This window comes from Vigna unguiculata, chromosome 7, assembly GCF_037176805.1.
Source record: "Vigna unguiculata cultivar grain cowpea cultivar isolate G323 ecotype 2 chromosome 7, ASM3717680v1, whole genome shotgun sequence".
In the NCBI taxonomy this organism is placed as follows: domain Eukaryota; kingdom Viridiplantae; phylum Streptophyta; class Magnoliopsida; order Fabales; family Fabaceae; genus Vigna; species Vigna unguiculata.
In genome coordinates this window covers 1250499-1268296 of record NC_140798.1, presented here as the reverse complement: position 1 = coordinate 1268296, position 17798 = coordinate 1250499, and the positions used below count along the sequence as shown (strand labels likewise).

Here is a 17798-nt window from a genome sequence, read left to right as displayed (position 1 = left end):
ATACACATTTGGTACCCAAACTTTTTCGGAAAGTTCAATGTGGTACCCGAACTTTAGGAATGTTCAATTTGGTACCCCAATTTTCTAAAAAGGTTCAATTTGGTCCTCTCCGTTAAGTTGGAGTTAACACCGTGTCCGTACAGGACACGTGTAAAGCCATGAAATTTTTATTTTTTTTTTATTTTTTTTTTAAATTAATTTTTTTTTCCAAAAAATTAATTTTTTTTTTCGAAAAATTTAAAAAAACTGCCACGTGTCAGTTTATTATCGTGCCACGTGGTAGCTTACAAGCATGACACGTGGCAGTGTAATAGTTATTTTCAATTTAGTACCCCAGTTTAAATTTTTGGTTCAATTTAGTACCCAAATTTTTTAAAATGATCCAATTTCGTCCTTTCCTATTTGAGACCAAATTAGTAAATAAGCTTAATTATAATTTATATAAACATGTTAAAATAATTGTTTTGAATTTATACATCAAATCACTACACCTAAATACTTAAATTATTTTATTTTCTTCATTTTAACCTTTGTAATTTTTTATACATGAAATTTTTTACACTTGTAAAAAATAAAATAATTTGAATATTTAGGTGTAGTGATTTGATGTATAAATTCAAAACAATTATTTTAACATGTTTATATAAATTATAATTAAGCTTATTTACTAATTTGGTCTCAAATAGGAAAGGACGAAATTGGATCATTTTAAAAAATTTGGGTACTAAATTGAACCAAAAATTTAAACTGGGGTACTAAATTGAAAATAACTATTACACTGCCACGTGTCATGCTTGTAAGCTGCCACGTGGCACGATAATAAACTGACACGTGGCAGTTTTTTTAAATTTTTCGAAAAAAAAAATTAATTTTTTGAAAAAAAAATTAATTTTTTTTTTCAAAAAAAAAAATAAAAAAAAATAAAAATTTCATGGCTTGACACGTGTCCTGTACGGACACGGTGTTAACTCCAACTTAACGGAGAGGACCAAATTGAACCTCTTTAGAAAATTGGGGTACCAAATTGAACATTCCTAAAGTTCGGGTACCACATTGAACTTTCTGAAAAAGTTTGGGTACCAAATGTGTATTTATACCTATAAAAAATGAGGACATAGATAATAAATTTTTTCTTAACTTTTTTTTTTTCTTCGTAACATCACAAAATGAAATTAGGTAAAAATGAGAGATAAATACAACATGTGAAAAATTAAAAATACAATTAGAATAAAAAATAAAAATTATCTTAATAATTTATTTTCTTTATTATATTTGATTTTATATTTTATAATTTATTAACATTAAATGTTATATTCCATAATAGAAATAAAAAATACCTAATTTTATTTTTATTAACTTTTCAATATACTATTATCTAATTTGAAAAGATATACATTTAAAAATAAATAATTAACAAATTTTAAACATATATAATTTTTAAAAAAATAAAAAAATTAAAAGAATGAAAAAGTTTGGGGGACCGTGGCCCCTCCCTACCTCAACTATGCTTCGCCCCTGCTCCCTGATGTTGATATATATATATATATATATATATATATATATATATATATAGTATGTGACTAGATATTAATGGATTGTTCCATAACAACCAGATAGCAGATGGTATGATAAGGGCAACAAACAACAAATTTTACTATAATGGACTTCAAATTACTCTATATTATCATAAGAAGCAAATTTTAAGTTTAACTCAACCTTATAAAATTAATATGTAAGGTAAGGTTTGTATCCATTTATATATTATAAATTCATCATGTCTCTAGTTGATATGAGGGTCTCCAACCATTCACTCAACATGAGAATTAAAGCCAACAATTATAAAATGAAAAGTTGGTGACATGAAATTGAAAATGAATCTTTGAATTTATTTAATTCATAATTGAAACTTAAAAATAAAGATCGATTCAACCTGGTCTAATTTTTGAACTTTTCCAAACTTTTCCTTTAAAAAAAAATAAAAATTCTCAGAGCCTTCTTGATTGGTCATTTGCTTTAAAAAATTTAATTACGTACGTACTTTTAGTATAAAGTGAAAAAAAAAAAAAAAACTAAAGATTTATATGTCGGTAGATCTGAAATAGCTGAACGCAAATTCGAATTTTGTACATTTGTTCTTCACTATTGTAACATACATAAAAGGTGTAACTAAAAAACACACATAAAAAGTAAAAGGTGACATAGTGAAGCAAAGAATTGGCCCTATGTAAGATCTAAAGCATGTAGATGTATTCAAAAGTTTGGCCTAATTACTGTTTATGATAAAGAGAACAAAAGAAAAAACAAACATTACGCCCTAAGGAAACTCAAATCACCATTTGTTTCTCTAAAAAGGTATATGCCAAAAAGGAGGAAACTTCTGCACATGTATCACTACAAACAATAATTACCATTTACTATAAAATATTATGTCTTTTAATATTGTTTTTATTAATATTTTTTGTACAAAAAATATTAATTATTTGCATATATTTTTGAATATCGCATATATAATTACTTGATGTTTCAATTAGCTCACAGAAGTCGAAACTATATGTATTTTTAATTTTTTTAATTTTTAAGAAATCTTTTAAAAATAAAATCGTGATAATAATTTTCTATTTCAAAACAAATTTTTACGACTCAAAGATCGAAACAATAACATATAAATAAGATACTATAATAAATTATTTGATAGTAAGATACGTAGAACCCATAAGTGTATGTATTTGAATAAATACCTCTACAAAAGAAGATTTAAAAAAAAAAAAAACATATACATATATTTGATTTTATTTTATCAAAAAGTATGAATAATAACTATATTCCAAATTGTTTTTATTCTTTATCAAATCTCAATTTGTATACGTTGTTTTATACTTTAGTACCATAATTATTAAGTCTTAATATTCCACATAATATTGTATATATATATAGCTTTTGATTATAATATAGTTATATTCTGATTACAAGTTGAGAAAAAGGAACAATCGAAAACCACTACATAAAGAAATAAATGATCCCAAAATAGTGGAGAGATAATTGAATTAGCAAAATTAGGCATATTTTTGAAAGTGTGAAGCTTTTTCCACTATATTATTTGGTTGGCACTAAGCTAACTTAGCACCTTTGGTTTGATTTGATTTGATTATGTTAATTATGAATAGATCTAAGTGTAGAAAAAGTGAAGAAAGCTTAGTAACCATCCAAATTGTGGAAAAAGTTGGATGTATGAAAGAAAATAAGCAATGTAAGGAAGGGTTGAAGAAAAAGAGAAAGCTTTGTTGTAAAAGGGGGAAGCACTTTCCACATTTATTCCCTCACTTTTATTTTTAATTTTGTATACTCAAGTATATAACAACCAGGTGCCAACTTTATCTTCCTGCTTTTCAGGAAAAAAAATGGATTCCATTTCATCCCACCCTTCTATTTAATATATAACTATAACAAAAGTATATCCACCAAACATAAAACATACCCATTTCAAACAACTAATAAATTCATTAATTGCTTTCATAACCAATTCAAATATAAGACATTTTATGTTTAGAGAATCAATTTTATCTCTTTTTTTTTTCATATTTGAACATATTACTTCTCAAAATAAGTAAATAATGAGAAGGAAACATCGTAGAGAAATTGAAATTAAATTTTAAATGAGCTAATATGCTTGATTAGAAAAAAAAAATTTGAATACTAAGATGATAATGATGAGTCAGTTTAAATTATAAAAAGATTTGGTAAGGGTAGACCAAAGAAAGTTAATACTAAATCTTTCAAAGTAACGAATGAGTTTTAAAGTATATAAAATTCAAATTATGAAAGAATTTTCTTGAAGGGAATAATTTTTTTTACTTATTTATTCATAACAAGTTTTTTCTATGTACATGATGTTTTTTTTATTAGTTGTTAGTTTTTGTTAGTGAAAGAGTTGAACCCACAATCTCTATGAGCTTTTCTTCTAAACTCATCAAATCAATCTTATTCCTCTAAAGTATTAGTAGAGGAAGATTGAACCCACGATCTTTCTCTCTCTTCTTTTATGTGTATGTGATGAAATCTTATCATGAATTTGATGTGATATCTCTAAAGTCAATTTTTTTATCAATTGAATTATGGTAATTTTTAAGTGCTAGATCATAAATGATATTATAACTATTGTTACGATTTTTTTTTGAAAGTGGAAATTTACCTTAAATTTCAAAGGGGACAACTTTTCTGATAGAAAATATTTTTCTTTAGCTAAGAATGAGTAGAAGTGGCGACAAATAGTTAATTCAGAAGCTTAGGAAAAGAACAGGGAATTGTTTTAGCGTAAGATGATGTAGATTAAGGATGAAAAGAAACTAAAGTAACGCAGATTAAAGTAACAACATTAACTTTTGTCTGTTAAGATTTCTTTAATTAAGTGAAAGCATATTAACACATTCACGTCTTATATTCCCTAACCTAGATCTATTTCAAGTTATTCATATGAAGAATGGTCTTCCACTAATTTATTTTTCTCTGTTTGTGCAAACATTGAAATAAGAGAGAATAGTCAACTTCTATTCTTTCCCTCTTTCTTGCAAAATTTCTTTTTGTTTTCTTTTACTTGAAGATGGTTGTTATACATTTTTAGAGGTTAAATATGTTTTTGATCCATTAACTTTCGGTGAAAATTGGAAATCGTTCCTCCTCAAAACTTTAAATTAATTTAATCCCTTAACTTTGAAAATGTGTGTATTTAGTCCTTTTAACCAAATTTTGTTAAGTTTATTTGACGTTTTAAACGCATTTCATGATAGTACTTGGGTTGTTTATATCGTTTAGCTCATTTTTGCTTCAATGTTTACTTAGAAACGCGTTTAAAACGTCAAATAAACTTAATAAAATTTGGTTAAAATGACTAAATTCACCCATTGAGGGACTAAATTGGTCTAAAATTTCGAAGAGTGATTAATTCCAATTTTCACTAAAAATTAAGGGATAAAAAACATAATTAACCTTACATTTAGTTCAATCTCGTTGTCGTGATTTATAATCTGTAAATACCAAGTATATATATGTTTATTTTTAAAAACCTTATCATATTGTAAATATTAATCCCTAATTTATTTTAGTATTTGTTAATTTTGATGTATGAAAGGAGGATTAATGTGAGAAACCTAATTATATATTAACATTTTTGTTAATTTTTGAAATTGCTGCAAATTCATATCCGTACATGGAGAAATAATTACACATGTCATGTTGAAGAGAACTAATGATGTATTGTGATCTAATCACACAAGTGTTCGTCACAAAAGTTGAAAAAAAAAAAAAGAAGAAGAAAGAGATTAAAGAAAAATGAACTAAAGAGAAAAAAAAAAGAAAGTGAAGAAACGAAGGAAGTAAAAGGTATAAGACATATAATACGTTAAGCTGGATTTTGTGTGAGGTTAAGAGAGAAAAGGTTTATGAAAAACCCCACTTTTGTCCACCAAAACTACATTAATGGTTAAAGACCCTATCTTTTAAAAAAGCCATATAAGCGACAAATTCTATACTTATGCTTAAGGGTTTTAATTAAAGTAGAGAAGATAATGATCTTTTAGTGATTCTAAAGTAGCAACATCTTTAAGGTTTTAAAGAAGAGATGCTTATCTATCTTTTTCTTAATACTGTTTTCTAAATACTTAAATATTTTATTATATTATATTATATTATAAATATAATTGAACCCATATACCGCAACCTTTTCTTGCTTTGCTTTCCAAAGATGAGAATGTTGGGTTACGAAAATCAAAGAAAGGAAAGTTATTCTTTTACAAAATGCTTCACACAAAGCATAAAAAGTAGTGCTCTTTTGATATATCTAAGTGAAGATTTTACTTTTTCCTTCCGAAATAAAAAAGTTGCTTCTACTTTGCACAATCCTTACGCTATGGATCATGCTTTAGTCAATATATCAACTCACCCCAATATTTCATTCAATTATGCATAGTAAGATGCATTATCATATTTAATTATTAATCTTTTTTGCCACTGGACACAACCATTTGTTGAATCAGATATGTTTTCTTTTTTTATAGGTTTAAAATATTCACATAGTTAAGAAATTAACGATACTTATATATATATATATCATCTCTTAAATCAATGAAATGTCTTTCAAAGATCAAATTGTAATAAAATCATCAAACTTTAAAATAATTAATACCTTATAGGTTAATTGACTTTAATAATGCTATCTTAATAAGTTGAAAACATTAAGTCTCATAAAGAGAAAAAAATAATAGATTAAGATATCTTTTACCTAAGCCTTCCGTAATTTACAAAAAAAAATCGATAATAATTTATAAAACATTATTGTTATTTAATTAACTTATATGTCTTTTTAAAGAAATTTATAATAGAAGCATTGAACATCAAAATAAACAACAAAACCAATGGATTTACCGACAGAAAAAATGTCCCACGTTACCAAAGAAGACTTTAGTGGTAGGAGTCAATAAATTTAAAATTAATGTTTCATATTTTTCTTGCATTGTTGATCTTCTTAGTTTACATACGAAGATTTATATATATATATATATATATATATATATATATATATATATATATATATATATATATATATATATATATATATATATATTTCGTGTCCCTTTAGCATAAAAAATTTTATTTCTTATACTTAAAAAGCGTTATCTATTAACAAAAACAAGTTGTCTATTGACAATTTTGACGTAGTGACACAAGCATGTTTCAGTGTAGTCAAGAACGTTTTCGAATGGTGGCACATCTGATGATGAGGACCCAAGAGGACCCTGACGCAACTTGCACTACACCGTTTTTTACTTTAGACCACTTTGAACTAACTTACATGTATAAATTTGTTGCCTAAGCATAGAAAAGGTCAAAAATATATAAATGTGACTTAAAACTACTAAAGGCCACATTTTATAAACCGTTGATTATTTAGACAACATTTTTTTAAATGTTGCCCATAGAAAATGTGGGCAAAACAATAAAATCGTTGTCTTTTTATTGTGTTGTTTCCTTCTCAGTTATGCTATACACTATGAATCTTCTTCATACCTATAGATTAGGTAATGTTGACATGACAACAACTGAAAAACTATTGCCTTAAATCTATAGAGCATACAAAAAATGTTGCCTATATTTTAAATACGGTAGATAATGTTGATAATTATAGCAACATTTGTTGAAATGTGAATAGTTTATACCATATTTTTAAAATTGTGGTACTTTAACTTTAAATATTTTTAAATTATCATTATGTGACCCAATAATAATTAAATTGTTGTAAGGTGCATCAATTATCTCATGGTGGATGGTAGGTCAAATCACAATAAAATAATCAAATCATGACATTCTGTAATCTTAAGTAAAAAGAGTTGCACTTTAAACTATTTGTTACAAATTTTGACTTAGTGGTAAGGGTTCAATCTTACAATTGGTATAAGAAATGACTCCTATTTGAAGCCATAAGAAATGTTAGGGAGGTATACTATGGCCTTAATCTGTATGTGGATTACAATGTTGGTATACATTGGGACCAATTATTTTGGTTGGGTTTTGGTTGTTGAAGCCTTGATGCTAAGCTAATGAATCAACACTTATAGGTTTTGTTTTTTGTATTAGGGTTAGAACATCCCTTAAGTGCTCTCTTTAATTCAATTCTATTATTTGCTAAAAAAAAATTAACAATTAGTATAAGAGTCAAGGTCACTTGTTCAATTCTCAATTAGGCATAATTATACATAATTGTACACAATGTTTTGCATAAAACTACAAACATTTTGAAGAAAAAGAAAAAGTTTGGTCCGACTCTTCTCTTATGTTAAAACATTGTTAGATTGGTCCACGTTAAAAAAAAAAACTATTTTATTTAAAAAATTAATTATTATCACTCGAACAACATGTGTAGAGGTACGTGTAAATAATACATATGTTACCGTTGATCGCTATTTACAATAAATTTAACTCTGTAAAGTGGAGGAACTATCTCCATTGCTTTCTAAAGTTCAAAAATCAAACATAATTAAAATTTTGAGTACATACCAACTCTAATTTTGTGGTATAGTTAAAGGACAAAAATATATTCGATCTAAAAGATAAAATAAAGAATTAAACGCTTAATTTGAAATTCCTCTTGTTTGAATGAAAATGAAAATAATTTAAAATTGTTACCCTTCGTATAATTCAAAATTGAGATTATCAATGCATTCAAAATTAATTATTATGATATATCACGTTACTAAGCTAAACGTTTGAAGTCTATATTATTAGTCTATTTAAAAAAAAGTTATAATAATGAAAATGTATACTCCTTCCAAAAACCGAAAAACTTAAATTCAATATTTCTTTATTGTAAATACAGAATCATTCGATCACAAATTATATCTTCTAAATTTAGTTTATTTTTATAATAACTATTGTGAAAGTCATACACTAAAAATTTTGAACCTAACAATTTTTTTTTCATAAGTAAATAAATAGTGTTCTTTTTTTAAAAGCGTAGATGTCACGTAGGATGTGAAACTATTATTGTTTTCAAATGTCAAAAATTGGTTTCCTTTTTCTCTTTTTCCAAACCAATTTTGTTTCAAAAACATCAACTAATTAATTAAAAAAAAAAAAAAAAGAGGGAGAGAGAAAAGAAGTGGCTGATAGCACTTGGTTGAGCTAAGCTGAAAACAATAAAGCAGAAATTTTGTGCACGTGTGGGCGAGTGTTCACATCTCTATATCCAAACTTAATCTAATGATTTATTTATTGACTTCAATTTTCTGAGCTGCATTACCCAACACAAGTTTATTATATTTATTATGCAGACTTTTGACTGCATCATCATTGATATTATTTTGGAATAGAAGGACCACTAAAACTACACTACACAAAGCTCTTCATTTTTCCTTCTTTGCATACATAACACATATGGAAATATTTCATAACTACCTACCAAGACTTAAGAGAGAGCAAACTGAAAAACAAAAAATTAATTACTGTTTTAATTTTTCTTTAATTGATTCTATTCAATCTGTTTATTGATAAAAAAAACAACTAATTTAATCTCTTAATTTTAAAATCACTTTCGTCTGATTGCACTATAAGAAATTCATCAAATATAAACTCATTTAAGATTAAAAAAAGCATTTAGTTATTGTATAAACTGATTTAGAACTTATTTTAGAAATTAATTTGTTAGTTTTTAAACAATTCTCTATTTTGTCATTGAATAAGTTTCCGAGTTGGTAAATCAATTTCCAAATTTGAACACCAAAGTTTTGGTTACTTTTTTGTTTAGAGTTTAATTTAACTTTTAGTGAGTATTAATTTAATTTTTATAAATAATTTTCTCGTAAATGAAATTGGACTCACATAAATTTTTACACATTATTGGCTATTTTAAAGTTAAAAATAATGACATCAACCTATATTTCTTTTTGGATATATAATGAAATTCTCAAGACTTTTTTTTTAATTTTTACTTTTTTTATTAGAGTCATTACAACAATTAAAATATCAATTTAAGTTTCACGTATGAGAAGATGGAGGGTATACATAAGGTAAAAGTTCAAAAATCAATCTAAATTTCACATTTAATAAAAATGTAAATCATTGAGCAGTAGTATAAAAAAAAAGTATTTAAAATTTATTATTTTAAGATTTTGAATTGAATATAACGTGAATACACTATAAGAAAACAAATTCTAAATAGTGATAAATTTTAGTGACCAATAATGATTAGTAACTATAATAACCAATTAGATATTAATTTACAAAATTAAAAATTGTTGATTACTAAAATAGTCAATATTATGAATAAAAAATTATAATTGATCACTAAATTGGTATTTAAAATTAATTATCATTGTTTTGGCTACCAAAGAAAATTGGTCGCTTAAAATTAACTATCTAAGTTTTTGTTACCAAAATCACTTAAGTTTTTAAATTGGTCTCTAAATAATTAGTCACAAATTATAATATTTTATTTATAATAGTGACAATTTTTAGTAATTAATAATTTTTAATTTTGTAGAGTGATATTTAAATTGACCACTATAGTGATTAACTATTTTTTGTTTCTACAATTGGTTTTTAATTAAGGATTTTCTTATAGTGTTCTCATAAAAGATCTTACTCTTTTCAAAACAAAAAGAAATTTATGTGTAATTTGAGAAAATCTCAATGAATAATATCTCTTTTTATTGTGCTATGAATCTCATTTGATAAAAAAAATTAATTTCATCAATGAAATTGCGATAACCAAACAAAAAAAAGATACTAAAATGGTAATTTAAGCATAAATGAAATGCAAATAGAAGACAATAGCTATTTTGTGTGTGTGTCTATGTATGTTACAAGAATGTAACGAGCAATTATAGGTTGAATTGTTGAGGGTTGATGTTGTGTTTAGTGTGTAGGTTAATTTGTTAGATAGGGTTGTCGATTTTAGGTTATAGGGTGATAGATTTTGAAGTGTTGAAGGTTGCGTTTGCATAGAAAGCAGAGAAGGCACATATACTGAAAAATGCTCTCACTTCCATCTATCTAGGTATTCAGGAAAAAGAGTAAGATAAAGAAATGGGAAGAATATTTTTGAACGTAGATATCTCCCTTTCACTCTTCAATCAACTGCTCCACTTTTACTTGTTTTGTGCAATGACCCATGACGTATCATTAGTGTGTGTGAATCACCCAATTATAATTTCAGTGCGTGTCATCTTGAAAGAAAGAAGTTAAATAAAACATGCTAAGGAAACATTACAACAAAGAAAAAAAAGGGAGAAATGATCTTACAATCATACAAGAAAGTGAGTGATATAATGGATAACTAGTTGATGAGCAATCAATGAAAGAAACAGTGCAAACCCACTCAAATAACCATGGACTTGTCTCTTTTGATACCAAACTAGAAGGCACATACACACATGACCATTCACACCACATTTTGACAACACCAAAATTCATAACGTCATCTTCGTCGATCCCTAACACCATTGTCTCATATTCATCAAATTTTTCTTTTTCTATCAAGATGGTTTTTCTTACATTAGAAAAATAAGATTGTATCTTTAGTAACATCTGCTTTGTTGACGGTCGTACGCCAACTAGAAATAAGATCAATTTAGAGTATATAAGTGAATGCAAATCTTAAAGTTAATTTTGTAAGATTCAGATAGACTTCCAGTTTAGGTCTTAACATTTTAAAAAATGGTTAAATATGTTTTTGGTCCTTTAACTTTTAGTGAATTTTGGAATTAGTCCATTTCGAAACTTTGAACCAATTTAGTCCTTCATCTTTTGATTTATTAAGTTTTATTGAGTTTATTTGACATTTCAAACACGTTTCATAATAGTATTTGACTTAACATTAAAGTATAAACAACTCAAATACAATCGTGAAATACGTACGAAACATCAAATAAACCTAACAAAATTTGATTAAAATGACTAAATTCACGTATTTCGAAATGGACTAATTCTAAAATTTGTTGAAAGTTGAGGGACCAAAAACATATTTAACCCTTAAAAAAAAATGGTGTTTTGTTATGATGTTTAGGGCATGACTTTGTACTACACATGAGAAGTGCACGCCCCAGAAGATGGTTAAGTATGTGGTTAGAATTAGTGAGTATAAGGATCGAAAATGAATGTGATAAGATGTAATCCAAATCTAGAAACTGTTTGTGAATTACTTTTATGGTTTTGGTTTGGTGAATATGAATGAGTGTAGAGAGCTAGCTAGCTGAGGCTTCCAGTCAAAAAGTCTCTTCTATCTATCTTTGTTGGCCTAAAAAGACTTACAAAGGGCACCAAAATTATTTGAACACAAAGCACTCTGCAATGCTACCAAGAAAAGGAGTGTCTGAACGAAAGAGGGGAATATATACACTTGCTTACAACACAGCCCATCATTTCTGATTTCTGAATTCTCTCCCACCAATAACGGTTTAACTTTTTGATTTTTTAAACACAAAGGATAATGGTTATTGTATTAATGTGTATGAAAAAGGTCATTCCAAGAGTTGATCACTAAACTAATGTGTTTGGAGAAACAGCATGAGATTTGAGGGCAAAGTGAAAGGTACATGACTATTATCTTTTCTCTTCTTTCACCATCAAACACCATCAAACACCTTCAAACACATTTTATTAGAGCTCCGATTTTAATATACCCTCCATCTTTTGCTTAAAGTAAAGCGCTGTATCATAAAGCAATATTAAAAGTAAAATATGGCATTATCTACTCAAAAGGGACGCTCATTTTATGCTTTTGAGCTTCAAATGAGAGCATCTTCTACCTCTACGTGGCCATGTGGCTGAAAGCAATATCCAAGGGAAAAAAAGAAAGATTATTAGTTAATAGTATCTGCCACAAATTTACCTCACCCACAAGAAAAGCACACTCCTTCTTCCTCCATAAATTCTCTTGCTCTTTCTCTTCTTCCTTCTCTCTTTGTCTTTTAGACCAACCCACCCTCCACAAAAAAGATTAGTTAATAGTATTGGGCAGAATGGGCAGCTTTAAAGGCTACAACGGGGTCGAAAAAGTTGCTCTAATTTTGACATGACAGCCTTGTTAATGTAAAGGTGATGGAATTACGTACCATACACTCCCTCTTTTTCCCCAAAAGTTTCTCACTATTTTATGCTTAATATCTCATATGCACCAAACCACTTATATTTTCATCACGTTACCCTCCCAAAACAACACCTTACTTCCCCACCCTACCCTACAAATTAACACCATCACACCCTCTTACACTTACCCAAGATGCCAACGTTTTCAGACACTCTATTCTACTCACAACGTTAATCTTTAATTTTCTCACTACTCCAAACCATTGTCTGCAACAACAACAACAACAACAACATCCAAGATTGCGACGAAAAACTGCAATTTTTCACCTTGCTTTCAGTGCTGTTACATCATCCTCGGAGATGAGAACAGGAAGCTGCGCCGTGCAACAGGGTCTAACCCCGGAAGCTGCAAGCATAGTGAAGCAAGCGGTGACACTCGCGAAGCGTCGCGGGCACGCGCAGGTGACGCCGCTCCACGTTGCGAACACGATGCTCTCGATCACCAACGGCCTTCTACGAACCGCGTGTCTCCAATCCCACTCTCACCCTCTTCAGTGCAAGGCCCTGGAGCTTTGCTTCAACGTTGCGCTCAATCGCTTACCGGCTTCAACCTCTTCCAGCCCCATGTTGCAAGGCTCTCACCACCACCACTCTCACGCCTGCCCCTCCATCTCCAACGCTTTGGTTGCCGCCTTCAAACGCGCTCAGGCGCACCAACGACGTGGATCCATCGAGAATCAACAACAGCCTCTTCTGGCAGTGAAAATAGAACTGGAGCAACTCATTATCTCGATCTTGGATGACCCTAGCGTTAGCCGAGTCATGAGGGAGGCTGGGTTCTCCAGCACCCAAGTGAAAAGCAACGTTGAACAAGCGGTTTCTCTGGAAATATGCTCTCAGAACAATGGTAGTGGCAATAACAGTAACAGTAACGGTAATAGTAATACTAAGACAAAGGAAAACAGTGGCAGTGGAGAGAAAGGGTTGGTGTTGGATCCCATTAGGGGTGAGGATGTTGCTAGTGTTATTGAGAATTTGGCGAGTCAGAGAAAGAGAAGTGTTGTGATTGTAGGAGAGTGTGTTACGAGTATGGAGAGTGTGGTTAGAGGAGTGATGGAAAAGGTTGATAGAGGGGATGCTGGTGAGTGTCTCAGGGGTGTGAAGTTTATCCCTCTTTCTCTTTCTTCTTTTGGGAATGTTTCGAGAGTGGAAGTTGAGCAAAAGATTGAAGAGTTGAGAAATCTTGTGAAGAGAAGTGAAGAACACAACAAAGGGTATGTTTTGTATCTGGGAGATCTCAAATGGGTGTTTGATTACAGAAGTCGTGGATCACAAGGGAGAGCGTGTTATTGTCCCGTGGATCACATGGTGATGGAGATTGGGAAGCTTGTGAATGGGTTTGAAGAAAATGGTGGAAGGTTTCGGTTGATGGGTGTTGCCACTTTTCAAGCTTACATGAGATGCAAAAATGGCCAACCATCGTTGGAGACTCTTTGGGATCTTCATCCCATTACTATCCCTGCCGGAACCTTGCGCTTGAGTCTCATCACTGACAGGTAAATCAGTTTTGGTAAAGTTCCATATATAATTACAAGGCCTTTCATATTATACGTTACAGATATTATATTATATATACATATAATATATATAATTTGAACACATTTTCTGGTAAGTTAGTAGTTCTGAGATTTTCATGTTTTCATCCTACTCAACGGTTTCCAAACATGTTTTTGATTTAGTTGTGCAATCTTCTCTATCCCATTTCTCAAACTGTTTTTTTTTTTTTTTCCTTTGGATGAATAGTTGATTAGCTGAAAACAGGCATCGGAAAAGGGAAAAAATGGAATTAGCTTTTGCTTTTTAAAGATTAAAACTGGAAAAGAAAAGTGGGAGTGGAAGAAATGCACAGTGAACAAAATTGGGAAAACTTTTTTTTTTCTTCTGTGTGAATATTTGCTTCTTTTTCACTTCTTTTTCTGAAGTGGGTACTGTGTATAAGAAGAAAAAACCAATGGCAAAAAACTTTGGTTAAAAGTGTATGCACTGAAACGAGTAAGACGTCAGTCGTTGGAGTGTGACTTCCCTTTTAGTTGATTAGAACCAACTAAGGAAATAGGTTTTTCTTCTTTTTGTGTATTTTTATTGGTTTTCCTTGGATTAACATCGATAATAAGGATCTTTTTGAGAGCCTTTTTTCCGTTTTTTGTTACTGTTCTCTGCATAAGTTTGAAAGTGGAATATGACCCGAAATAAATGAAGGCAGTAACTGATAAATGTTATCTCTTTTTGCACAGTGGTGTAGAAAATGAGGCCATAAACAAGAAAGCTGACAAGAGAAGTAGCTGGCTCTTACTCGAAGGAGTGGAGGATGAACACAAACAACAACCTTGTTTCGCGGAAGCTTCCACCAAGAATGAGACCGAAATTCGAAGCTTTCAAAGCAGTACTTGTAATAGTGACTCCTCAACTTCAACCCTCCCTGCATGGCTCCAACAGTACAAAAATGAGAATAAAGGAATCACCTACAATGATCAGGTCTTCATTATCCCAATCAAACACACCTTCAAAGGATTCCACTCCTATTACTATATTATATTAAGACATCATTTGCATTCAAATTAAACAAATTCTTAGGTATCCTAAAAAAATTAAGGATTTTCATACTGTTATTACTCACAATTTCTCTCTCCTTGTTTTTTCTCTTTTCATGTCTCCACACTCATTCAACTTCTCTCACTCAAACTTTTCCAATTACTATTCCAACTCTCTTAACATCAACTGTTTAACACTTTCTGGTTTATCACATGTTTCATTAAACACACTCATCATGTTTTACTTTTGTATTTGTATGCAGTGTGTAATAGTTACAGTATAATCGTATACGATGAAAATTAACTTTTTTTTTTCGTATATTCCAACAGAATTGTGTCCCAGTGGGAGAGCTTTGCAAAAAGTGGAACTCTATGTGCAGTTCAATCCAAAAGCAACCTTATCCTTCGGACAAAACACTCACATTATCCTCAGTGTCACCCACTTCCTCAACCTCAGGTTTCTCATACGAACAACAACATTCGAATTTGCACCAAACCCATCACGAGTGGCAAGTGGGTTCACCCAAAGACTCATTGAACAACCACCATTTCTGGGTCTCAAACAATGGATGCAACAACCCCAAGGAACCAACTTTGCGAGTGTACATTCCAGAGAACAAGGACAACAACACAAAGCAACCATTCTCATCTCCCAACCCTAACTCCGCTTCTTCCAGTGACGTCATGGAAGTGGAGCACGTGAGCAGGTTCAAAGAGTTGAACTCGGAGAACTTGAAAACACTGTGCAATGCTTTGGAGAAAAAGGTGTCGTGGCAGAAGGATATAATACCGGAAATTGCGAGCACCATTTTGCAGTGTCGTTCTGGCATGGTGAGAAGAAAAGGAAAAGTGAGAAACAGTGAAGAAGTGAAAGAAGAAACGTGGTTGGTGTTCCAAGGTGTTGATGTGGAAGCTAAAGAGAAAATAACAAGAGAATTGGCTCGGCTTGTTTTTGGATCCCACAACCACGTCGTTTCCATAGCATTGAGTAGTTTCGCGTCGACAAGAGCAGATTCAACTGAGGATTATAGCAGGAACAAGAGATCGAGAGAAGAAACAAGTTGCAGTTACATAGAGAGGTTCGCAGAAGCAATGATGAACAACCCTCATAGAGTGTTTCTTGTTGAAGATATAGAACAAGCGGATTATTGTTCTCAACTTGGTTTCAAAAGGGCCATGGAGAGAGGAAGAGTTGCGGATTCAAACGGTGAAGAGATTGCACTTTGTGACGCAATCATCATTCTGAGCTGTGAAAGTTTCAGTTCAAGATCAAGGACTTGTTCTCCTTCGATCAAACAAAAATCGATGTCTGAGGAAGAAAAGATCAATGGTGACATTGGAACTTTGGAGGAGACAAGCCCTTGTGTTTCTTTGGATTTGAATATTTCCATTGATGACGAGAACGAGGTTGAGGATCGATCGGTGGATGAAATTGGGCTTCTTGAATCCGTGGACAGAAAGATTATATTCAACTTTCAGGAATTGTGAGGAGAAGAATTTCAAAAATAGCTAATTTTTTTTTCTTTCTCTTTTGTAGTTTAGGCTTCTTTGAATTCTCTTTATTCATCATGTCTTTGTGTTCTTAGGCATTTTCTAGGGCTAGGGGTGAAACAAATTGCACGCCCTTTAATATTATTATGTAACTAGATATGTACATTATTATTACCAAGCATATCCAACTATCTTTCTTACATTATTTTAAGAAGATAGAGAAAGTAAAGACTTTTTGCATTGACCGTATAAAATTCATGTAAAAGGGTCAGTTTTTACCATATTCATTTAGCAATCAATGTAAAAAAAATATTAATCTTGTCGTACTTGTATTTAATAGCTATTGTAAAATGTTAATGTAAGAAAAACATTTTTATTTTGCTAATTTTCGTCTTAGAAAAACAAGTACAACAATAAGATCAACAAGTTCAAGATAAGACATAAGTAATAAAATTAAAGTTCAAAATAATAAAAAATTAAAATTAATGTTCAAAATATGATGTGTTATAATGTCAAGGATTAGAGTAGATGTCTAGTAAGAAGCACTTACACACAATATTTATGTTGGCTTATTCAAACTCATGCGCAAGTCTAGTTGTCCCTAAGCATTCACCTTAGAAGGTTCCATTAATCAAACATAAGTTACAACAAGTTTGAAAATCTCTTTAGGTTATAACAAGTACATAAGTCTCTCTGGTTACCATTCTCAATACATAGGTTAGTCATATTTGCACTCTTCAACTCGTTTCTCTATGTGTAACTTCAAAAATTTGATTGTTTGCTTTTTATACGGTAGACTTTGATATGGTAATATCTTCACATAGAGATCTTGATCTTTGTTTTTCATCTTGATGATAGAGGACACTTGTTTTAGAAATATTTGATGATATTTTTTCCAATGTTCATGAATAACTCTACTAAAGGAAACTTTTAAAATAAATTGTGCAAATATAGCAATTTAAGTATAATCAAGTAGAGTTTTTTTTTTTTCTTTATCAGCAATAACTAAGATATAAATAAAAGAATAAGACATTAGAGATGTCTCAACCCATATACAATACCAATAAAAACAAAGGAGATGAGAAAATGAAACCTATGAATACTAAGTCTCCTTTCCAATATACAAAACCATTAGACAACACC

The 17798-nt window shown here is 30.1% G+C and overlaps 1 protein-coding gene across 1 annotated transcript; it reads left to right on the top strand.

The window, feature by feature from the left end:
• Positions 1-12478: 12478 nt before the first annotated feature.
• Positions 12479-16855, top strand: LOC114191737 (Double Clp-N motif-containing P-loop nucleoside triphosphate hydrolases superfamily protein). Its single transcript, XM_028081104.2, has 3 exons — positions 12479-14129; positions 14868-15108; positions 15495-16855. The coding sequence occupies exons 1-3, from the start codon at positions 12934-12936 to the stop codon at positions 16650-16652; spliced, it is 2595 nt and encodes an 864-aa protein (XP_027936905.1). The 5' UTR covers positions 12479-12933; the 3' UTR covers positions 16653-16855.
• Positions 16856-17798: the final 943 nt, after the last annotated feature.

Bases quoted from the DNA above. Each gene is read 5' to 3' on its own strand.
- LOC114191737 (XM_028081104.2), top strand. From the start codon at position 12,934: ATGAGAACAGGAAGCTGCGCCGTGCAACAGGGTCTAACCCCGGAAGCT. The intron at 14,130-14,867 runs GTAAATCAGTTT...CTTTTTGCACAG, and splicing joins TTGAGTCTCATCACTGACAG to TGGTGTAGAAAATGAGGCCA. The intron at 15,109-15,494 runs GTCTTCATTATC...ATATTCCAACAG, and splicing joins GAATCACCTACAATGATCAG to AATTGTGTCCCAGTGGGAGA.